The sequence below is a fragment of the Rhinoderma darwinii genome, chromosome 9, assembly GCF_050947455.1.
Source record: "Rhinoderma darwinii isolate aRhiDar2 chromosome 9, aRhiDar2.hap1, whole genome shotgun sequence".
NCBI classification, from domain to species: Eukaryota; Metazoa; Chordata; class Amphibia; order Anura; family Rhinodermatidae; genus Rhinoderma; species Rhinoderma darwinii.
The window spans coordinates 49,888,256-49,913,041 of NC_134695.1; the positions used below are offsets into that span (position 1 = coordinate 49,888,256).

At 42.3% G+C, this 24,786-nt stretch overlaps 1 protein-coding gene across 2 annotated transcripts in view; it reads left to right on the forward strand.

Moving 5' to 3' along the window:
- Positions 1-24,786, forward strand: part of MOB2 (MOB kinase activator 2) — a 46,081-nt gene that overhangs the window by 17,188 nt on the left and 4,107 nt on the right. The window contains exons 1-2 of one of the 2 annotated variants that reach the window (XM_075836968.1): positions 3,541-3,682; positions 23,014-23,174. In XM_075836968.1, coding sequence (XP_075693083.1) covers positions 3,573-3,682; positions 23,014-23,174 — 271 coding nt within the window. In that variant the 5' untranslated portion in view covers positions 3,541-3,572. Of the gene's footprint in view, positions 1-3,540; positions 3,683-23,013; positions 23,175-24,786 lie in introns of those variants that run through there. The other variant, XM_075836969.1, reaches the window with a different exon arrangement.

Sequence of the window (24,786 nt, forward strand, 5' to 3'; positions counted from 1 at the left end):
GTTCAGGTCCATTCACACGTTGAGGTGCAGTTAGAACCACATCGAAAAATCGCAAACCCTAAATCTGCATGCGTTTTTACTGATGGGGGTTTTTTTTATGCGGTTTTACCACAAACGCATCGAAAAGCAATAAATCATGGTACAAACGCATGCGTTTTTATGCAGTTTTAACGGCACATCAACAGCAATGTCTGATTATAGCCGAGACGCTGCACAACGATATGAAAGGAGTTCTTATACAAGTGAAATTGCCACAATATATGGAAAGAAGAAGTGACAGGCCGGCTAGACTGAGTCTTGAGAAAAGCAATGGAGTGTTTTCAATGTTTTCTAAGGCCTTGCTGTTTTTGTCGGTGATAATGTTGGGGCTTCTTGGTTCCCATAAATCCTGACCACAAACTAGCTTCTAAGTATTTATTCACATTGTGTGGTTTATTGCCACGATAACCATGAAATCGCTGCGGAAAAATTCGATTTAACCGCATGGTGTGAATGTGCCCTAACGGTGCTCCTAAGCCCTACTCAATGGAGCTGTTTTTTGGATATCATAAGGGCTATATACGAAAGATGAGGCTGAATTTTGTAAAACTGTGTCATGGCCACAACATGTAAACACAACCTAAAGCCTCGCGGTCCGCGATTAAGGGCATGGTCGGCCGCGTACTGTCACGCGCATTTGCGGGCCGTGCTCCCCTTATAACGTATGGGAACCGTAAAATAAAAAATAGGACATGTCCTATTTTTTACGGAAACGTTCTACGGCCCGGACACCTTCCCATAAATATACGGGAAGGTGTCCGTCGGCCATAAAAATACGGTCCATAGTTATGGATAAAATCTACGGTCGCGTGCTTGGGGCCTTATTCATGCCATGGAGCATGTGCACGGAGGGGATACATCGCTCCCTACTGCGGAGCAGTCCGGCATCTGTGCTGCATATGGGGTCTGTGGTGCTGAATGTGCATGGCATTATTTATTTTCTATAATGATTCTGACACAACCTCTGTATAAATATATGGTGATACAGTGAATGCTCCATGCACTATAATGGGAGCCCTATTACGGCTCAGTACAAAACAAAGCCATAATATGCACATGTGCATGATTGTACTTATTGGCCTTATCCCTGCTGCTCTGGATACATAGTTGGTCATATAGCTCATGTACTATTATGTATTATGTATCTGAACAAGCTCTGAATTGTACAAAGCCATAGTCCGGCACCCGTGGAAGTTTATGGAGCCATACTGAGGTATGTCTTCAGTTTCATACAGAGTCCTTTTCTATTGGTTTCACAAGGCAGAATTGTGGCGCTCTCCTCCGGAAACGGTGACCCACATTTATTAATAATGCCGTATGTTGCACCAATAAAATTGGAGATGGTAGTTGGTGAGATTTGAGCCTAGTTTATTTAAAGGCCCACACCTTCATAAATCTGCAGCATTTGGAATGGTCTGACTGCACGCCGCCTGTGAACAGCCGTACATTTGCGCCTTTTTTTTTTAAACTTTTGATAATTGAGGCTAAAAGTAAGTTTACTGCTTTACCACGGCCACTTTCATTGCTTGTTTTCTTTATAGGATTGAGAATACAAATGCTGAAAATTTAGCACAATTTTAGATGTGACCCTTTAGGCCTCATGCACACGACCGTGCCTGTAATCACGGTCCGCGGTTACGGGCCCAGCTGGCGGCCGCGGACAGCCACCCATAAAGTATGGGAGCACGGCCCGGACATTTTCCTGCATATATACGGGAAGGGGTCCGTGGTGAATAGAAGTGAATTTGTCAGTAATTACGGTACGCAATTACGGACAAATTCTACGGTCGTGTAGATGGGGCCTAAAACATGTGTAATTTTCACCCAAATCAGATGTAAACTGAATAATTGTGGGTCAATTATTTCGTAGTATGATGCCATGGGTACTCCCTGCGCCACCGTACGGGTGCTGTCTGCACAGCTTGGCATGTACACCATGAAACTGGTTCTAAAAATTGTATTAGTCTACGAAAATACGTCTTGAGTGTGCGTTGCATTACACATCTGTATATACTTGTTTGCCATACAGACGTTTATCTCTGACGTAGGGCACAAACATAGTGTGAATAGAGCCTCATCGCAGCCACTGATAAGTTATTTCCGATCATTTCTGGAAGTTTTGTGTAATAAAATAAGTTTTATAAATATGTTGCATAATGACCGTCATGTCTGTATAAATAAGGTCATGTGTTTGTTCGGGCTGCCCTGTCCCGCCGCTGACTGTAAATTTCATTTAGAGATGGGTCAGGGGGTCAGGCTGCCTGTACATGTAGTGGAAATGCTGTGGATTTTCCATCTGGATTTGTGGAAGGAAAATCTGCAGGGAACTGATCAAAGCGCATCCACCAGCTGCAGAATTCTTCCACGTGGAAATTGAGCTGCGGTTCTGATTTTAAAATCCGCAAAATATAAATTTCTGTTCCGGATTCTCACCGTAGATTTCACCCTTTTCCATAAGAGTTGTGCAACAATCAGATTTTGCTGCGGATTTTTTCGCTGTGTGCGCACCTACCCAAAATTTCAGTGTCCCTTTATAAATATAAAAAATGGCTGCACTTCTGCTCTCAATGGCTTGCTGATTAAAAACTGGTAGAAGTGGGTCGCGCAGGTCGGGTTTTGACGTGCACAAATGTTATGAATCTTTTGCATTCATTTGAATCTTTTTATATTTTTTTTTAATGAAACATTGGGGCTTATGAAGGCGGCTTCGCTGCGGACACTGTAAGGTGGCACATGAAGTCCTTATCAGCGGCCCACTGGCACCAAGCAAGCTGCCATATGGTGTCAAGGGTAGAGTATCTGTAGAGTAGCTCATGTTAGAGGTACTGTATGGCCCTAAAGCAGGTTTTGGTCAGTGCATTATGGACTCTATAGAATAAATATACATTTCAAGCTCTTATTTTAGGGATGGTCTCTTGCTCTTGGCTCAAAACGCATGAAAAATTGTTCTGTGTAACCGGGGTCTTTTGGGTTTTACGTGCGTTTTTCCTTTTACAAAAAGTTTGGTAAGGTCTCCCTTCTCCCCAGGACCTCCTGAACATCAATGTCAGTGCATGTAGACACTTGTCCAGCAGCTTGTAGAACAACGAAGATCCACCTCGTCACACGACAAATCTCCAGCACTTTCCTCTACATTAGTCTCTTGTATAAGTGAGACTTCATGTGTATCCTGTTATTAGACTTGCTTGTGTGCCCACACAGTAGGGAGCATATGTCCTCCCCACCTGAACAGCGCCCCCCCCCCCCCTTCCAAAACAAATATTCGAGAAGCCTTCCCAAACTTTTTGCACTAGTGTCGAGGAGAAAGGATGAGGGGAGGGGGTCTTGGATGTGAGCGCTCTCCTCCTCTCTATGAATAAGACTGTTTGTTTTCCTCCTTTCCTCCCTCCCTTTCTCCTCCTCACTCTACCATTGGAGGGAGATCTGGGAGGGCATGGTTTCCCCCTTTTTTTTGCTGTATGTTCTTGGAAGTTTTGGAGCAGGTTCTGTCACTGTGCTGTGGTAAGGTGGAGGGGGAACCCTCTGATGCCAGAATGCTGGGGGACCCCACTCCAATCTCTGCAGACAGGACTCTGCTTGTGGCCAGCACCAAATCTGGATTTACTTGTAAGATGGTCCTGCAGGCAGTAGGCAGAGTGTTAAGGTATGACGGGCTGATTTTGTGTTTTATTTAGTTCTAGTCCTGTGAAGAATTCTGTGTTTCCAGGCCTGTAAGGGGTTAACGCGTTCCTTTCTGTACTGCTATAGGCTTACATTGTACTGCCAGTCCTGAGGTTGTGATTGTAGCTCGTCTGCTTTCTCTAGCACACGAAGATGTTTTCTTACTCTTTTTTTTTACCTTTTTTTTTACCTTTTTTTTCTACTTGACATTTAGGCTGGATTTACACACAGTTTTTACTTGTGTTCCCGGTGTTCTTTTTGTTTTTTTGTGTTTTTTTTTGGCCAAAAACACTGCTGTTAGATGTTGCTTTAAAGTATATAGTAAAACATGAGTCTATATTCACAGCGTTTTGATTTGTGGCGTTATTTGGCAGCAGTTTTTGGAGATCAAGATTTTTTCTTTTAAATGTAGCATGCTCTAGGTATGGTGTGTTTTGTTCGTTTTTTTTTTTTTTTCTGTTTTTATCCCCATAGGCTTTTCTATAGGACTTAAGAAAAGCCGGGAAAAAGTACCTGTACGAAATGACATTAAAATGAAAAAAAAAAACACCACCAAAAACGCATGTTAAACAAACCGCTTCGACACTCCGCATTTTTTACATTTGTTTAATAACTTGTGTGGGAAGGAGGTGAAGTATCTTGATCAGAGATGTTCTGATTTCTGCGTGAGTTTCTCGTAGGTCTTTTTGGAATTGGTTAGCTACTATAAAAATTGGCAGACGGACCCTTCAGTTCATAGCTAGTCCATAGACCCCGCTATATATAGTGATCCAAAAGTAATTGATATTTTTATTAGACTCTTTGTAGGGAAATGATCAGGACTGCCGTTTTATACTTTGTCGTAGATTTCCGCTATGATTAACACCAATTCTGGCATAAATTCTAGTAAATGTATTGGGCTGTGGTAACCTAACCCCTTCCGATTAGCAGCGCCCGATTTTTAGAAAAGTGCCTTGAGCAAAGAAAATGCCACAAAAGTCTGATTTATTTATTTTTCCCGGAAATTGCAACTTTTGTGTAATTTCTGACTTTTCTACGCTAGAAAATTGGCGTAGAACAGTTAAAATCCTCTTAACTTTTTGTAGCACATTCTTATAAGTGCTAACAACTTACCTTGCGTTGTAGGGTATAGACCTCTTCTGCCAGGACTGGACAAATCCCAAGAGCCAGTACTACTCAAAAGTTTCTGCTGGCTCCTAAGTTTTCACGTCTACACACATTTTTGCAGTCCTAAAGTCATGTATCCGGATAAGCAGCTGCATTATTTCCGATGTGATTGACTTATATGGTATGTCCAGTGGACACAATTTTGTAGATATTAACGGAGTTGTGTGAGATTAGAAAGACATGGCTGCTTCCTTTTCAGAACAGCGCCACTCTTGTCCACGGGCTGTTTCTGGTATTGCCCCTCAGCCCTATTATTAGTATAAAACCAGACCGACTATAAACATGATTTGTACTCTCCTTCTCGAAGAAAGCAGCCGTGTCTTTCTCACTTCATACAAACCCATTAAGCGCTATTTACACCTCTCCAGAAGCCGACTTGAATTTTTATGGGTATAGAAAGTAACCCAAAGCGTTAGACTTCATTGAGAAATTTTGGGCACATTGACTACCTCGCTCTCGGGATTCGTTCTGATGTGATTGGGGATATAGAGCGATCCCTGCTGGTGTATAATGTAATGTCTAGGTGCTCGTTCTGGTCCTGGATTTAATAATAATGTCACTTTCCAGTTGCTGCTGATGTGACCAGGTTGAAAATTCTTTATACATTTCTGAGAGATCGGTGCAGATTTTGTATTAAATGCTTTAAGAATTTCCGTTCTTCCTGAAGGGTCACCAGTTCTCGGAGATGCCCCGAGTATGTATGGAGCAGAGGTGCTAACAGTCACGTATGTGGAGCTGAAATACACCTTTTATTACCACTGCAATGGGGATGTACTGGGTGTAAACACTTTCTTCCTTCATTTATATTTTTTTTATTTTGTGTTTTTGTTGTTTTTTTGTGTGCGACTATAAATATTGATGTAACTTTTGCTTTGAGAAGTAGCAATGATTTGCACATTTGTGCCTATTATGGAATGGAAGACCCATAATATTTTTAATGTAGTATATATTAGTTTACATGAAGAGTAAAGAGCTTATTCCTGTTTTTGTTTTCTACTCAATGTCCCTAATAAATGATGCCCCCCCCTGTCTTCTATGTAGCGGCCTAGATGTGGGTGGGACGGGTAGATATCCAAACTCTTGATGAGTGGCAATTTCTCCTGATTTCAGACGGCCGTTTTAGGAACCACTTGTCATTCATGGTTGGCCTGTGAAGGTTCTCATTCTGGGTGACAACGACATAAGTCAAAATGACAATCGCCGATCGATCTCTGCCTTGCTCTGCGGTCCAGTCTGATCTTTTATTGATCGGGTGCAGATCTGCCGTTTGTCATGAAAGACTTTACAAGACCTGACAATGACCGAAAAATATCAAACGCGGCAGATCAGTTTTTCCACCGATATCTGTCTTCATTCAGCGTCACACTCGTTTGCGTAACGAAAATGGTCTAAATAGTCTTTTCCGCCATCCAAAATCTCTAGTGTATGATAAGATCAGCTCAAGTCTTTTCAACCTTCCAACCATCTATAAAATACATGATCTTCTGCTCCAGGTCGCCAGATGGGGAGGTAAAGATGGATGAGAGTTTGTGTTGTCTTCAGTCTTATGGACACCAGGCCGACACGTAACCTCTCTGCCCCATAATTGTCGGATTAGAGGCTCCTTGGATCCTCCGCTGGTTGTTTCCATGAATTTATTCATCCAGGGGTTCGGAGAAGTGTATTCTGCCAAATGTGTGTGCAGAACAAACCTAGTCTTGTATGAAAGGGGAAAAGACATGTCCGGTTTTGAGGAGACCCTGTATAAAGGACTCTGTCTGAAGCTGCAGGTAGCGGACCGTGCCAGGATGCAGAGTATTACAACATAGAGCTACTTGTACGGCGTGGACATATGAAACATAGTGCCCGAATAGAAGCTGAGCTATAATACAACGGTGCAGTCAGGACATGAGCCTTCTATAAAGCCCTGTTCACACGTTCAGGATTTGATGATGATTTTCGTGGAGATTCTGCAATAAAAACCTAGTCATATCCACTAATATTCCGCATCCCGTGCATGTGAATAAGGTTTTGTAACCCGTTAACATGCAGCAAAAAAATAAAATAAAAACAACATTTTGTCCGCTACTTATTCTTGCAGATTTTGCACGGATTAGCCGCAGCCCCTTAGATTAGTGTCCACTTTCGATTTCTGCTGCTGATCCTCTGGCAAATCAGACGCGTCTGAACAGAGCCAGTGACGCGCGAAGCTACATCAGTTAGGATTTGCAATCCTTGACATTTTTTGCAGGTTTTTAAGGCATTATCTCAGAATTGTGTGAATATTGTAAACATATTTTTTTAAAATTTAAAGGGGTCCCGGGGGGGAAATCAAGTCGATTTACTAATAAAATTGATTGTCCGGTTTCAGCAAATTTATGATATGTTTTGTAGAATTTATAGTTCTATACATAATTTCTGTATTAATTCCTCATCGTTTTCAAGATCTCTGCAAGCTGTTATTCAGTAAGGGCCTGTTCACACTGCGTCGGAAAACGCGCCAAAAAACGGCCGAAAATGCCTCCCATTGATTTCAATGGGAAGCGGAAAAACCGGTTCGCGGGAAAAAGAAGGAATATGCCCTATCTTCGGGCGTTTACGCTTCTAACCTCCCATTGACCTCAATGGGAGGCAGAAGAAGCGTATTTCGCTGCGTTTTTTGCCCGCGGCGCTTCCCAAACAGAATTTTTTAGGCAGATTTTCCTCCTGCAAAAAACTGTGAACCCAGCCTAAGAACATTCAGTGTTTACTTCCAGTGGATACATTTCTGCCTAGTTTAGAAGACACAACTCTGACACACACATAGGGTGTATCCACACGGTGCAGTTTTACTTTGTTTTTAGCCGCTCAGCCAAAAACCGCACTGGGAAAATGCATGTGTTTTTACAGCCGTTTTCCGCGGTTTTGCAGTTAGCACAGAAACTGCTGAAGATCGCTGTAAAAACATACGGTTTTCAGTGGAGTTTTTGGCCACGCAGCAAAACCACGTCATCTAAATTCACCCATTCGGGTAACGAGCCGGGCACCTGTGTGTCCATTACATGGCCATGGGCAGAATTGTATCCACTGGAAGTAAACAATGAATGTTCCTACTGAATGGCAGCAAGCAGAGATCTTGAAAACCGTGATGAATTAATGCAGAAAGTATACTGAAAAAATGTATAACTTTTAATTATACAAAACATAACAATTTGCTTATCTTTAAATTGTGGACCACTATGAGGAGTCTTCTACTATATATATATATATATAATTTTTTATTTTTTTTACTGTTTTGAAGGCCTGTATTTTACTATTGTTTGCAGTCAATAACTTTATTGCTACCTGATGGTATTGAAGATGGAAAAGGCCTTAGGGAAGTGATAGGTACTTGATGCTAGGAAGTGACTAATACAGGACGGGCATAGAAGTAGTCATGATGGGTGCGGGGCATGGTGACTACAGGGTGTGCTATTGGGCAATGATGAGTCTGATACAGGTATAGAATGAGTTCATGATATGGAGAAGAGAGATGTATAGGACGGGTATAGAGGTGGTCCTGTAATAAGAAAAAAAAAAATCTTGTTGGTACAAAAAGTGCCGTCTGTGAACGAGACCTCCGAGATTAAGCCGGGGTATAATAGCCGCTTCATGTAACTACATGTGGTGGAAATGGATAAAGAGGAACATGTTCAAAAGATTCAGCTCCCCCGACCTCTTCTATATCTGCCTGTGCTGTGCCTTGACGTTCTCCCTTATATTGATGTGCAGTTATTTAGAAGCAGGGAATTCATTTTGCTGGGAAAACTTTTGAGAAAACTTTTCATAGCTAAATAAAAAAAACTGCATCCGTGACCAAATCCAACCTATTCTTATATTTAACACTATTAAAAGAGCTAAATGGTGAAAAGGAAGAAGACGACGAACAATCCTAGAAATGAAGGAGATGCTGTTGTGATGGCTGCAGGTTCACTGCAGACTGCTCGTTCTGGAGAAACCTATACTGTGGATTCGGGAGAGTAAGGGTAGGAACACACTGGGCGGAAACGCTGCGCATTTTGCGCAACTGATTTAATTGCGTGAAATCTGCAGCGTATCAGGGCTTGTCCACACGTAACGAAATTGCTGCAGAAAATTTCTGCAGCAATTACATTTAAAGTCACAGACGATCCGCTGCGGCAAAAACGCAGGAAATGTGTTTTTTGCTGCAGAAAATGGTGAATATTTTGCTGCGTTTTTCCCAATGTTGGGGGATGGTGACATCTCCTGAAAAATCATCATGTCAGAGATACGCACCCCTAGAAGCAATGCTTCCGGTACCTATGGAGTTTGCCATAGTCGGATTCGTACAGAATCCGGCAGACGTGAGCCACGTATTCCTCCATATGATTTTACAAGTATATGAAGGTCTATATCCGAGGGCTCTATACAACACAGAACTGTAATACGGCCGTGTGCATAAGCCCTATTTCTTAAATTTGGTACAGTTGTAGCAGACTCTGAGCCGTGATGTTTCTATTCATTGAGAGCAAGCCATAATCGTGATAATCGTGATAGATTGAAAACAAAGTTTAAGGAAGTTGCCTCGCTTTTCATCATACTGTTTATATTTGTTCCAAAACATCGAAAATCAAAATGAAATGACTTTGCAAAAATTTAAACCATCCTCCAGTTTTGTGTCTTCAGCTCCCATGCAGACCAATGTGTATCTCTGGTTACAGCTGCTCCCTCTTCTTGCTAACATACAGACTGTACATGAGGAGGCAGAGGGAAGAAAGTAACCGATGACTGTAGAATCAGACCACACCCAGGATTTATCTGTAGTCTGTAACCCACTGAGACACATGGGCCTGCATAGGAGCTGTATACACAAATCGTAATCACGGCTGTCGTAAGACCTTTTAAACAGAACTATTTGCAATTTTCCTTTAACACCTTCCCGACCGCCCACTGTCTTTTGACGTCAGGCGGTGCGGGTGCTTAATCTACAGAGACGTCTTTTGGCGTCGCTGCAGATCAGGCTGATGAGCGCTCGTGTGAGCGCTCATCCTCTAAGCAGGAGCTGTTACTAACAGCTCCTGATCTTAGAGCAGCCTCCTGAACACAGCTGGGGTCGGCAAACATTCGGACCCCAGCTGTGTAACCCTTTGATTACCGCGGTCCGTGACCGCGGCATGATCAAAGGGAATTTCCCTCTTTGATCGCATCACCGGGATTCCAGTGATGCGATCAAACACCGGGGAATCCCTCTGCAGTCAGTCCTGGGGACCTACAAAGGACCCCAGGGCTGTCTGTTCCGTGTGCCTGCTGTTCGGGCACACTATGTGCCTCCCGATCAGCAGCCTGTGTCATAGTGACACAGTGTAATGTATTAGCGTACAGAAGTATGCTAATACATTACAAGTAAAAAATAAAGTTACAAATAAAGTTATCCCTTGATGGGATTAAAAAAAAAAAAGTAACAAAACAAATAAATAAATAAAAAAAGTGCCAAAAAGAGTCTTTATTTTGCATTAAATACATTTTATTGCCCCTACACTAAATAAAAACAAAAAACCTACGCATATTCGGTATCTACACGACCGTAATAACCTGAAGAATTAATCTAACGGGTTATTTAGCGTGAAACGTGAACGGGATAAAAAATAAACAAAAAAAACTATTCCGAGAATCGCTTTTTCCTATATTCACGCCAAGGCCTCATACAGCCACGTCAATGAAAAAATAAAAAAGTTATGGCTGCTGAAACGCAGAGAGGCAAAAACAGAAAAATTTAGCTGGTCATTAAGGTCTTTTCAGGCCCGGTCATTAAGGGGTTAAATGCACTGGGGCAATAACAAACGAATAGTTGCCAAGATGGACAAATCCTTCATAGGGCTATTCCTTTCTCAGGCATTTATGGTATCCACAGGATATGGCTGAAATGGTTGATAGGTGTGACTCCCACCACTACGACCCTCACCTGTTGGGAGAATGGGGGTCCGCTCTCTGCATTGGACTATGGGAGTTACAGACTGCTTTGTCAGGACCCCGGTTCTCCAGATATGTGCGGGTCCTGCATCGACAGTATATGGCATTTATGGCTTATTCTGTGAATATGCCATAAACGCCCCTTGAATATGTTGGCACACGTCTTCTGTCTCCAGTAACTGTATCCTCCCAGGAGAACGTCTTTCCAACGTTAATATTTGCAAATATTATATAGGTAGACACATTACCCTGCTTCAAGTATCCACATTCCTGCCTCCACTTCCATCACACACCGGAGCTCTTTGGTAAATGATGAGTTATCGGGTCCGGTGGAAACGCTGGCACTCCGGGTTGGCAGGGCGTTTCGGTAAATGAGAACAAAAATAAACACCCGCTTTGGTGCTGCTGCTGCCCTCACCCCTCCGGCGTCTGCCATGCCACGTGACTGCTAGAAGCACAATTGCTGCTAATAAGTTCATGTTATGTAACTGGCGAATATTTTTTTTACATTCATGTCCTTATATTGGCATCTCCTAGATAATTCACAACCACACATCAAATGTTTGGCATGACTGCGGCATCAGATTACCGCTGTGTGTTTGTATGACGCCATATACTCCTGCATGTATACCCCTGGCACCCTAATGTTTGTTCGCAGTTAATTATTTTTTTTTTTCAGGTGCAGATTAGGGAATAAGGGACCTTGTTATATACCTTATTAACGGACAGAGAGGGGGGGTCACTTGCTCCGGCTAGAAACTTAAAGGGGGGGTCAGCTCTTTCATTACCTCCCATAGTCTTCAATGGAGATCCACAGACGCACCAACCCCTTCTCCAGTGATTTCTGGTTGTTTTTTCGTTTTGAATTAGCTTTGTCTGCAAACAAGGGTATTGGGACCCCCGTTCACCCCCAATAGGTTAGGATCCCCACTGATCAGGAATTTATGGCATATCTAGGAAATATACTGTAAATGATCAAGAGGGGAATACCACTTAAATTCATAATTCTACTTCACCTTTATATGTTTAAAGCCCTGTTCACACAGAGTTTTTTTTGCCCCAAAAAACTGCAGGAAAAAAAACGCTTGCGGGAAAAAGAAGCGACGTCCTATCTTGAGTCAGTTTCCCCCTCAATAAACCGATCGGGAAAAAAAAACGCAAAGCAAAATCTCAGTAACCAGTGACTTCTTTTAGGGGACTTGTTAGGAACATGATACACTGTTATGGCTGATGCAGGACCTACACCTGGTGTGATGGCTTATAAATAGTAGGCCCTGGGGGCGTGGCCTGGCTGCTGAACTGGATGGACGTGTGAGTACCTAGCTCCCGCTCCTTGTTAAACCATATAGCGACGAACATTCAGTAATAGACCTCAAAAAGAGACTTTAACCTGCCAGAAACCTGCCAGATACCTGCAGCAACATGCCGAGAAAAAAAAGGCCTCTCCAAAGACCGGAGAAACTTATAGATTTCTATCTCTCACACACGGCGGAGCAAAATCAAGATGGCGCCGAAGCACACTCGCCGGCTAACTCCGTTGCCTCAGAACCGCTGCAGAGATCAGTGGAACGTATTTCACTGACACTGCCACAACGAAGGAGCATATCTGTATCCCCTCGGACACAAACACTTCTACAAGCGGGGAAAGACTTGAGGTTAGACTCTCAGCCCTTGGAACAGGCCGTGAATGTGCATATTCAAGATCAGACATACTTGGGTCTTACAAAGGAAAAATCCATCATGGCGCAGACCGCACCTTCCTCACAGATCCTGACAAGACAAAGCCAACAACAACATACAGATACATCTGAGGTAAGAGCTGATGACATGCAAAATAGAGAATCTATAGCTCCCTCAGACTTATTTGAAGATATGCATACCTCAGATAAGATGGTGACTGATTCTATAATGAAAGAAATGTTGAAAGCATTACGTCAATCTTTGCAGGCTGATATTGGGCATTTGATTAACCCTCTTCAAATTGCTATTCAGGAAGTGGATCAGAGAGTCCACAAAGTTGAATCCAAAATGGGGGACTTTGCTCGCTCACATAATGACTTGATAGACGCACATTATGAGATGGAATCGGAAATGCAATTTTTACGTACTAAAGTAGCAGATATGGAAGACAGGTCAAGAAGGAATAATATAAAATTCAGGGGCATACCTGAAAACATAACCCCTCCAGATCTGATACCATATATACAGTCATTTATAAAAGTTATGTTACCAAAATGTACAGAGGCGGATATGTCTATTGATAGAGCTCATAGGGTTCCCCGCCCCAAACATCTAGCGGATACTGTGCCGAGAGATGTGCTGGCACGCATACATTTCTACACGGTGAAAGAAAATTTAATGGAAAAGACGCGTAAAACAGGCCAACTACCGGAACCATATCAGCAATTGTTGCTCTATACAGATCTCTCAGCAATGACACTCCAAGCAAGACGTCAACTTATCCCCATAACTACCATCTTAAGAGAAAACAAGATTTTATATAAATGGGGATTTCCGGTTCGTTTGCTTATCACCCGAAATAATGCCTTCTACGCGATCAAGAATGTGGAAGATGGACTCAACTTGTTGAAGCAGTGGGATCTGAGTCCCCCCACGTCTAGCCAAACGAAACAGCAAGTACCTCAGCATATTTCGAATGAGTGGCAGGTGGTGGGATCCCGGAGAAGAGACAAACTTTGAGGTTTATGACATATTACATGGGAGTTCTGACTCTCCGATCATCCAGAGTTGGCAAACAGGAACTACGGTTTACTTGCCCTCACTTTTGTAGATAGCTGGAATGCTATCTTCTGTTGTACAGATACTCTTCGGAGTAAAAATGGCCGTGTTATTTGCCTATGTTATATGTAAGATGTTTTGTTTATGTTTTTGTACTCAAGGTATACTATGTGGGTCGAACTTATATAAGGGTCGAATTGATGCATTATGGTGGCGAATCTACTATTCTGATATAGGGAGGGTAATACTAAAAAGGAAAAAAGAAGAACATCACCGCTTATTGTATAATGTAGTAAGATGGTACTAAAATTTATGTCTTTAAATGTCAAAGGCCTGAATAGCCCACAAAAACGGTCGTTCTTGTGGACGGAAGCTAAAAATCTATCTTGCGATGTTGTATGTGCACAAGAAACGCATATAATGTTGAAAGACGCATTCCGATTGAAACATCCAAACTTCCCATTTCTATACCAAGCCCACTATTCCACTAAATCCAGAGGAGTCATGATAGCGTTCAAAAATTCTCTTGCTTTTAAACCTATGATGGAAAAAATAGATCCGAAAGGACGATTTATCATACTAGTCTGTTCAATTAACAATGTGATCTACACTATAGTGTCGGTATATTCGCCAAACAAGGGACAGATTCGCTTTTTTCACAAGATAACAAGGATTGTAGCGAAATTACAACAGGGGAAACTTATAATGTGCGGAGACTTTAACATGATTGTCGACCCCGATGTGGATGCAACCTCCTCTGCCAGAGGAAATGGTCGGACTCTGAGCAAAGTACTGTGGCAGAGGGAGTTGTATGATGTTTGGAGAACACAACATAGCACAGAGAGGGATTACTCCTTTTTTTCGGCAGCTCATGGCACATACTCAAGAATTGACATGTTCCTTGTCGATAGAGAGGGCCTACTGATATCCCAAGACTCCACTATTGAAACTATTACCTGGTCTGACCATGCAGCAATTACTTTATCCCTGGAAGAGAGACATGGTATGAAGCGTTCATATCTATGGCGGAACAATACTTATATTATGTCACATTCCAAGTATAAAAAACAGTTTGAGGAGGACTTAAATGAATACTTCCAATCTAATGTTAACTCAGTTTCGGACCCTAATACTCTTTGGAATGCTCACAAAGCTTTCATTAGAGGTACATTTATCAAATTAGGTCATCGAGATAAAAAAGATAGAAATATTCGTATTACATCTATACTGGATGAGATCAAGCGGTTGGAACTCTTAAATAAAGCTCAGAAATCTATGACTCATACAAAACGACTTAACGAGTTGAGACAACAACTTCGTAGCTGTCTTCTACATACATATCAGAAACACCTAAAGACTGTAAAAGCTAAATATTATTCCCAAAATGATAAAGCAACTAGACTCTTGGCCTCCCGTCTTAAGGTGCAACATACGAAGTCTCGAATTCCCTTTCTGAGAAACGGGACGGATACTGGAAAATTATATAACCCAGAGGATATAGCCAATAGATTTAAAGAGTATTATAGCTCATTATACAATCTACACGCAGACCCCTTTTCTCATCCAGTATCGGAACAAGATATTAATAAATTCTTAAAAACCTTGTCGCTCCCGAAACTCACACAGGAAGTCGTAGATAATCTGAATTTACCTATTACACAGACAGAAATATCTAAAGTAATAACATCTTTACCTTTGGGTAAATCCCCAGGCCCAGATGGATTGTCAAATGACTATTATAAACAGTTTGCTGGTATTCTAATTCCTCACTTACATGCAGTCTTTGAAAAAGCCATAGCCACCGGAACATTCCCGAAAGAAAATCAATCAGCCTTAATAGTAACATTGCCCAAACCAGAAAAAATCCCCGACATACCACAAAACTTTAGACCTATCTCATTGCTCAACTCTGATTTAAAGATATACGCAAAAGTGCTGGCGAACCGACTGGCTCCTATTTTGCCTGATTTGGTAAAAGATGATCAAGTAGGATTCGTCAAGGGCCGACAGGCGTTTGATAACACTAGGAGAGTGCTGAACATAATACATACCTTAGAATCCCGAGGTACACCAGCAGTACTGTTATCATTGGATGCCGAAAAGGCGTTTGACCGGATTAGCTGGTCGTATGCATTTTCGGTTCTTAGGTATATGGGTTTTGAAGGCAGTATTTTGGATGCAATTTTAGCCTTATACTCCGCTCCATCTGCTAAAATATTCACAAATGGTACACTTTCTGAGGAATTCCTCATCACTAATGGGACTAGACAGGGGTGTCCATTATCGCCACTGATCTTTGTTTTATCAATAGAACCTCTAGCTCAAGCCTTAAGAGAAGATGTTGAGATAAGTGGCATCAGGATTGGAGATCGCACACATACAGTTTCACTATATGCGGATGACATAATTCTGACGTTATCTGACCCGGAGACGTCTCTTGCTAAGGTTATGGAGGTTATCAAATTATTTGGGAACATATCATACTATAAACTGAATACTCAGAAATCGCAGGTTCTCCCTCTCAACATTTCAGAGCAATCTTTATACTTTTTGAAGACCAAATTTCCTTTTGATTGGCGAGTAGACGGCATTAAGTACTTAGGAATAGTTTTGACAAGTACACACAAAAAGCTTTTTAAACACAACTATGAACCATTACTGACACATATACAAGTAGAAGCACAGAGAATGACTAAATCAGAGGTTTCTTGGATTGGAAGGATTGCGGCCTTTAAAATGTTATTACTCCCAAAATTGTTATACCTCTATCGAACCCTTCCAATTCAGATTCCCATGTCCTTTTTCACTTCAATGCAAAAGATCATCTCTCATTTCATATGGGCCGATAAACATCCTAGAATTTCCTATAGATTATTAGCTAAAAGTAGGAGAACAGGTGGATTGGGAGTACCTGATGTTTATCACTATTATTTGGCTTCGCAGGTGTCACAGCTGTCATCATGGTGGATAGAGGATGATAGTAAACATTGGGTACATATTGAATCGTGTGGAGCACATCCAGTATCGCTGAAGCTGTTGATGTTGGCTTCATGTTGGGGGATACCTACCCCTCCTGGCGTTTCTCCACTGACACGGGCCTCAATATATAGCTGGTCGAAGTTTCATGAGTATTCTCAATCTAGCAGTCCCTTGTCCGAAGCCAATTCTCCAATAGAACTATTACCCTTAGCTATTCCAAACTTACATATAAAGCATTGGAAACTGGGGGGGGTGAGGGATCTGTCTCAGCTCGTGGAAGGATCTCATATGATATCATTTGAGATACTTTCCCAAAGGTTTAACTTACCTACTACAGAATTCTATACATATTTCAGAATTAGCCACCTTCTCCGATACCAACATAAACATGAGACCTTTTGCAACAACGCTATATTTCCCATACTATCGAGAAGAGGTAAAGGCTTGAAAGCCATTTACAATTTTATATATGATCACGATTCATTTAACAAAGCATACCCATATAGGGAATGGGAAAAAGAGCTGGGACAGGCCTTTACTCCTGAACAGTGGACAAGAGCTTTTAGTTGGATTAATAAATCAGTACAATGTAGCTCTCATTATGAAGCAGCAATGAAAACTATGCTAAGATGGTACTATACACCTGAACGTCTAAGTAGGATATATCCCAATTCCTCCTGTAGATGTTGGAGAGGATGTGGAGAGAGAGGTACTCTGCTTCATATTCTATGGAAATGCCCAAGGTTGACAACATACTGGCAAGATATCTTCGGTTTGATTTCTTCATTGACCAATCAAGTGGTCTCTAATTCTCCACAAATGGCATTGCTATTGTTAGATATCCATGTGATACCGCCCAGATTGAGGATACTCATATGTAAAATTTTGATCATCGCTAAGACGGTAGTGACAAGATATTGGAAATCTTCTTCCATTCCCACATGCGCGGAAGTCATTTCATCTGTTAATGACACATATACATATGAAAAGATCCTTATGTATGGTTCAGACAAATTTACTACTTTTTCAGGGATATGGGACGAGTGGAAAAACAATCCGCACTGTACAAAAACATGAGAATTGATGTGATACGACTCTGTAATTAAAACAAGAAATTCTTGAAGAAAAGACCTATTGAGTATACTTGAAATGTTATGTTTATTTTATTTTGTTGTTAATGCTGATGAGGGGTGAATACACCTGATCGGTATATGTTCTCTTGATCAATTATCAAAGTATTGACACAGAATTTTATATTCCAATAATTCAACATTATACTTTTTCAGTTTATGTATATGGAAATATGTGGTTATTGATCATATTTGTTCCTTTTGTGTTTGTTTGAAAAAATATCAATAAAAAGATTGAACCATAAATAGTAGGCCCTGTGTTCCTCTTAAAAAGGTGTTGACCCGGAGAAAAAAGGGTCTGTATTTGCTATAGGTCTCAGGGTATGTGCACACACACTAATTACGTCCGTAATTGACGGACGTATTTCGGCCGCAAGTCCCGGACCGAACACAGTGCAGGGAGCCGGGCTCCTAGCATCATACTTATGTACGACGCTAGGAGACCCTGCCTCGCTGCCGGACAACTGTCCCGTACTGTAATCATGTTTTCAGTACGGGACAGTTGTCCTGCAGCGAGGCAGGGACTCCTAGCATCGTACATAAGTATGATGCTAGGAGCCCGGCTCCCTGCACTGTGTTCGGTCCGGGACTTGCGGCCGAAATACGTCCGTCAATTACGGACGTAATTAGTGTGTGTGCACATACCCTCATAGTTGCTGTTGCTTCCGGCAAAACGACGGATCCAGCGCACAACAGAGACCAAGGGAAACCATGGGCACCGGATCCGTCACCTTTGAAATCAATGGTGATGGAAACGGAAACCTCTGGTTTCCATTTGTGTCTGTCCAGGGTCCCGTTCTGACGGAAAGCTCAGACGGAACGCCAGAACGGGACCCCAACGCAGATGTGAACGAGGCCTTAGCTCTTAACCTTGGGTCGATTTGTAAACTTGTAAGTTCTTCCCATTCGTCTGTACTGTCACCAAACATGGTGGAAAGATGGAAGCTGACCCAGTTTTACCCATAAAAATGCCATTCTGTCAGAGCCGATTTCCCGGCTTACTGTTGAACCCAAGAGTCAGCCATTTACTGACGTGAGTAAGAGGGTGATATTGTGAATTACTAGTGAGGGGGATATTAGTAACTCTTGCTCATCCACACTCCCTTTGCTGGAAGGTAATGGAGCATGAACTATATTGATCTTGTCAAAAAGGTGAACCCTTTATTTCATCAGCGTTTAGTCAGCTTCCTGTTCCTTGTCTGTGCTTGTCCCTAGTAGTAGGGAGTCGTGGTCCCGCTGCAGATCTATGCAAACATGTATTTCAGTACTTTGTGAGAACAGATTTGTGTTTTCAGAACAATGCATGTTGCTTGTTTGGCCTCTAGATGGCACTCTTCTGTTGAAGTCTAGTTACACATTGTCAGGAAGTCGCTTCTATGTGCTGCGGCGGTTCAGTTGAGTATTCGGCACCATCAGCGCCTGACCGAACTTGTGATGGAGAACCCAACGGAGCCCCCAATACAGATGTGAACAAGGCCTTTAGATGGTTTTTATTTTTTTGTTTTGTTTTGGTGAGGTTATGTATGTTTATATATTCTCCATTCCCTTTTTCAGTAAACCTAAATATTTCTGGGACACGAGGCGCATTTTGGGAAAAGCAACTAAATTAGGCCATGTTGGTAAAATTCTAACGCCTAGGAAATGATAAAGGGTTAATTCTATCTTATATATGACAAATCCAAGCAACGCTCGGCTCTTTCCATAACTCACACACATTTCAATTGAGATGATGGCATGTGAGCTTTGTCACCTGTCCATGGAGACCTCCGCAGCCGGAATTGGCGTTCTCCCGATAGTTAATGGTCCTTTCGGAAATTTACAACACATCCTGTGTATTTTCCATACATTCTTGAGGTGGGAGTGCCCCTTTTATACCCCGCACTGATTATAATTTGAATTTGGGTCCAAATTCATGTAGCATTGCAGTTTGGTCAAGTTCACTGCTAATTATATGGATTTATTTAAAACACATTTCTTCTATTGGGGCCTTTCCACACCTTGTGGTTGTATCGCGTGCAGATCTCAGCAAAAAACACACCACATGCCTGCAAGATGTCACAAGACCCTAAAGTTATTCTTTCGATTTGTAACTTATAACTGCGTGGGTGAAAATTGAAGTTAGTGCCAATAGGTGGCACTAGAGAGATTGTTTTCCTTCTCCTGGTGAAGTAACTTACATATGGCCAAAAACATCTGACCACTTTAAACAAAAAAGTTCCTTTTACACTGGGCAATGATCGGGCAAATGAGCGTTCATATGAAGGCTCGTTCCCGATCATTGCCCTGTGTAAACGGGTTCATAGGCTGCTCTGCTGGTTTATGCAGTAAGGACTATCATCATTGTCTGCAGCACATCTCCCTATGTAAACTGTGAGATGTGCTGCCCACCAGATGCGAATGCATGAGGACGTGCGATCGTATTAACAATCGCTCGTCCCCATACGTAACCAACCATTGCTCCTTGTGAAAGGAGCAAACAAACGCCAATCAGCGAGCGGTGTCATTCATCTACGCTTGTTTTCACGTCCCGTATCGGGCCATGTAATAGGACCTTAAGTTTTTTGATCCAAGGAACTGAGGAAGCCATTTGGACGAGTGGTGTAACGTCTGAAAGGGGTTGTTTAGTTTTAGCAAATTATTATTATTATTTTTTTTTATAATGAAAAGATATACAATTTTCCAATATACTTTCTGTATTAATTCCTCATGGTTTTCAAGATCTCTGCTTGTTGTTATCCAGTAGGAACATGCATTGTTTACTTCCATTGGATAAAATTCTGTCCATGGTCATGTGATGGACACACAGGTGCTGGGATTATTAGAAGACACCGCTCTGATACACATACTGTAACGGTAACGAGCCGCGCACATGTGTGTCCATCACATGACCATCAGCAGATTGTTATCCCCTGGAAGTAAACAATGGATGTTCCTACTGAAGAACAGCAAGCAGAGATCTTGAAAACCGTGACAGAATAATACAGGAAGTATATTAGGAAATTGTATGACTTTTAATAATACAAAAAATAACATTTGCTGAAACCACACAAACCCTTTTGAGGCAGATTTTGACCTGCCCACACTTTCTTGCCATGGTTTTCGCAGCATTTTTTTTAGCAGCGTTTTTTCCCGCGCCATTGAGCACCGTGGGCGAAAAACACTTTTTTTTTTTTTTTTGCCTCCCATTGATTTCTATGGGCAGTCAGAGGCGGAACCGCGGCAAGAAAGAACATGCTGGTTTAAATCAATGGGAGGCGGTTTCGGACGTTTTCTGGCACTGACTGTTTCCGCGTCAAATCAGCACCAAAAAACTAATTGTGAACTGACCCCAACTCTGACGTGCATGGGCCAAAATATGGTTTATGTGCTGGGTGGGATTATATAGGTAACGCTTCATGTTTAGTCCGTAATGTTCGGTTTTCCGCGTGGTGGAGACGGCTGTTTTCCTAGGGACACATTGTAACTGACTAGAAAATCCACCATTTTCAGTCTTTCATGGTCTAGATCAGTTGAAATCTGCTGGAAATATTGTGGGGGCCCTTGATACCCCCAGGCCACCAGTAGATGCCAGGGAAGACCAGACCCAATCAGTGGCCAGTCTTCTGCTTACAACGTTTCAATCGTTCCTTCATGTTAAAGGGAACCTGTCACCAGCATTTCACCTATTGAACTTTACTTCTCCCTCACTGGCCGCTGCTATAAAAAGTTCATTGCCGTTATCCCCGCTCCTTAACTCCTCTTCCGATTGTAAATATCGGTCTGCAAACGTTTTGCGCCTTTTATCGTAATTATGCGGTGTCCCTTTGTGCGCACACACCAGAAGAGGACATCAATGCACAAGCACAGGATTTTGTGTGCTGGGGGAAGGTGAGGAGCTGTCAATCAAAAGTAAGGAGGCGAAGTAAACTTGGAAAGACTTGAGGAATGAAGATTTGACTCTTTCCAAATGAAGATTTGACTCTTTCCAAATGAAGATTTGACTCTTTCCAAATGAAGATTTGACTCTTTCCAAATGAAGATTTGACTCTTTCCAAATGAAGATTTGACTCTTTCCAAATGAAGATTTGACTCTTTCCAAATGAAGATTTGACTCTTTCCAAATGAAGATTTGACTCTTTCCAAATGAAGATTTGACTCTTTCCAAATGAAGATTTGACTCTTTCCAAATGAAGATTTGACTCTTTCCAAATGAAGATTTGACTCTCTTATTCTCATGGGAACACTAAAAAGCTGAATACTAAAGCTACAGAGCCGACTAAGAAGACAATTATAGGTTATATAGAAATGATTTTTCACCCACTACCACCAGGTATAGTCGGTTTAATAGGTAAAATGCTGGTGACAGGTTCCCTTTAAGTCACTAGATATCGCTGCCATCGCTTTTCATGCTATAAAATGTCTACATGACATTACATATAATAGTCCAGCCGTCCACCAGCCGTCCACCAGCTCTTTTGTCTGTATCCCTGAATGTGCTTTGTTTTTTTCTTCGCTGTGCGGGACGTCCAGTGTCTGGTGTTACGACTTCCTAAACCTTCCGGTTCTCTTTCCACTTTGTGTTGTACTAGTGACGTGTGACCCTCCCTGTGCCAGTCTGTGCCTTCCACCCTACCCCCGCCTCCCTGGTGAATGTCTGTGTGTTGTCAGGCCATGCCCGTGGGTTTCCTGTGTACGTTTTGCTCTGGTATGTGCAACATGTCTGGCACTGCCCCCGTCTCCTTGTCCTCCTCCATCTCCAGGATTCTGATATTCCTTTTAAGGCCAGGATTCCTCCGTGAGAACAAGAACACGGGACGGCCGGGCTGGCGAGGGATCCCGATTTACTTAACCCTGTTAGCACCATTCCAAGTTGTAGTAAAGAGCCGGCACATTACCTACTGACTGAAATGGGTTATGCTGAGTTACATCATGTGCGTCTCTATTTATATATATCTACGTCCGGCTTCTAATGTTCATTCTGTCTGGGAAAAGCTGAGTGACCACCAATAAATGCCGTTACAGCTACTACAAGGGTTGTCACCCATCTTTCCCAGACTCCTCCATGACATGACATATGCTGGTTGTGCAGTGACTTGTCTCCAATTTTGCATACCCAGCCTGATCTGACTTTCAGGAATATAGAAAAGCTGGGTGACCGCCTCAGGGGGGGGCTTTATTGGAGGCCATATTGGTTGTTACGCAGCTTTCCTGGAGGCTCTATTGCATTATACATACTCCTCAAGCTTCTTATGTGTATGAACTGCGGTGGTTGTGGAGCTCCCCAAACTACCTACAATTTGTTTAGGAAAGAGATTTGCTGGTGTTCAGAGTTCCCCTTTACAGTTGGTCATACAATGATTTATTAACCTATTTCTCCTTTTGTTTCACGCAGAAAATCAAAGACTAAGCCCAATGGTAAGAAGCCAGTTTCAGAAGAAAAGAAGTTGTACTTGGAACCAGAATATACACGAGTTCGTGTCACAGACTTTGAATTCAAGCAACTAGTGACATTACCGCAGGAAATCGACCTCAACGAGTGGCTGGCCAGCAATAGTAAGTGGCAAAGCTCCTATTAATAATGCCGGCTTCTGTGTGCGGCTGCCGCTGTCCCCAGACAGACGTGTCCACTCATTCAATTATACAATTTGTCATGATATCAAGTCAATACAATTTCGCTCCATCCAGTAAAAAGAAGTATCCATTAAACGTATATATATATTTTTAAACATGGGGATCTATGAGCGACTGAAGACCCGCACCGGTCCCTCAAATGGGAGTTCACCGACCCGCCTGGTGAGCTGACTGATGGCAGCCACTAACAGATGGGAAATTGGTAGACAGCAGGACAGGTTTCCGAAAACAGCTGAGCTCGCTGTGCTATGCTCTTTCCTCAGTTGGCACTTGCATCTCTATCAGGCATTTATGACATATCCTATGGATCTGCCATAAATGTCTGTTGTGACTCAACCCCTTTAAGGAAAGACACATCTGTATGTAGATAATGACAGCGACCGCTTTGAACTTCTGGACTAAAACTGCTTTCCTGATGCAATAGAATTAAAAGGACAGTCCCACCATGTTAAAGGGTTATTTCCACATTTCTAGCATCTCCATGGGATGTGCAACTGCCGCATCCAGGTGGGGAATAATTGCAGAGGTGGCAGCTCTCTCTTGATTCCTGTGGGAGTTATGGAAACAGCCAGGCAAGCGGTGACCCCACTCGGAAGATATGTGTGTCCCAGAGTGACATAAATGTCTAAGATGGGAATACCCCTTTAAGTGATGACAGTCATCATTTTGTGATTGGAGGGTCCGACTCATGGGACCTCCTTAAAATGAAGAAAACGCAGCGCTTCTTAAGCGGTGAAACTGCGATTCCCTGTACGTTGGATGACGGAGCGCCTGCTGCGCAGCAAATAAGCCGTGGGGAGTTCTGACTACTTTCTCCAGATCAGTGGGGGTCCCAGGGGTCGGACTGCCTCCAATCAGAATGTTATGGCATATTTTATTGATAGATCAAAACATTGGAAGGTGGGAATAGCCATTTACATTTCATGCATATTGATATTGCTTATAATAGGCCATTAGAACACACATCCATAATCATCCAGTAGAGAAGCATATCTGGAAATATTCCATTAGGCAATGGCTAGACTGAGTGTTTATTTCTTAAAAGTTAAACTTTTGACATGTCATAGGGAAATCAATGTATCGGAGTACATATAGAAAGTCTATGAGCCCGCACTACCATACATCGGCTTTATGAAAAAAGCCGAACAGAAACGAAGCAGCTGAGCCCTCACACGAGCATTTCTGCCGCTTCGTTTTAGCGATTGGTGGGGGTCTCCGTGCTCGGACCCCCACAACTCAAAACTTCTGACATGTCACTATTTATGTTTAGTTACCCTTTAACAATAGTGGCTGGAGGAACAAAGCAATAGTGGGGTGTCTCCGTTATTATCCCCTAATCTCACGATGTCACTTGGGTCTAGCATGGCAAAAGGCGGCATGTAACCCTTTACTGAAATGCACCCAAAATCTGTTAAATGGTCAGAAATGTAAACATTTTCAGTAAATAATTCACAAGCCGGAAGCATTAAAAAAAAAAACCCACTGGATCTATGGGGTCCCATTTTCGTTCGTCCTAAAATCTTGATAGACCACT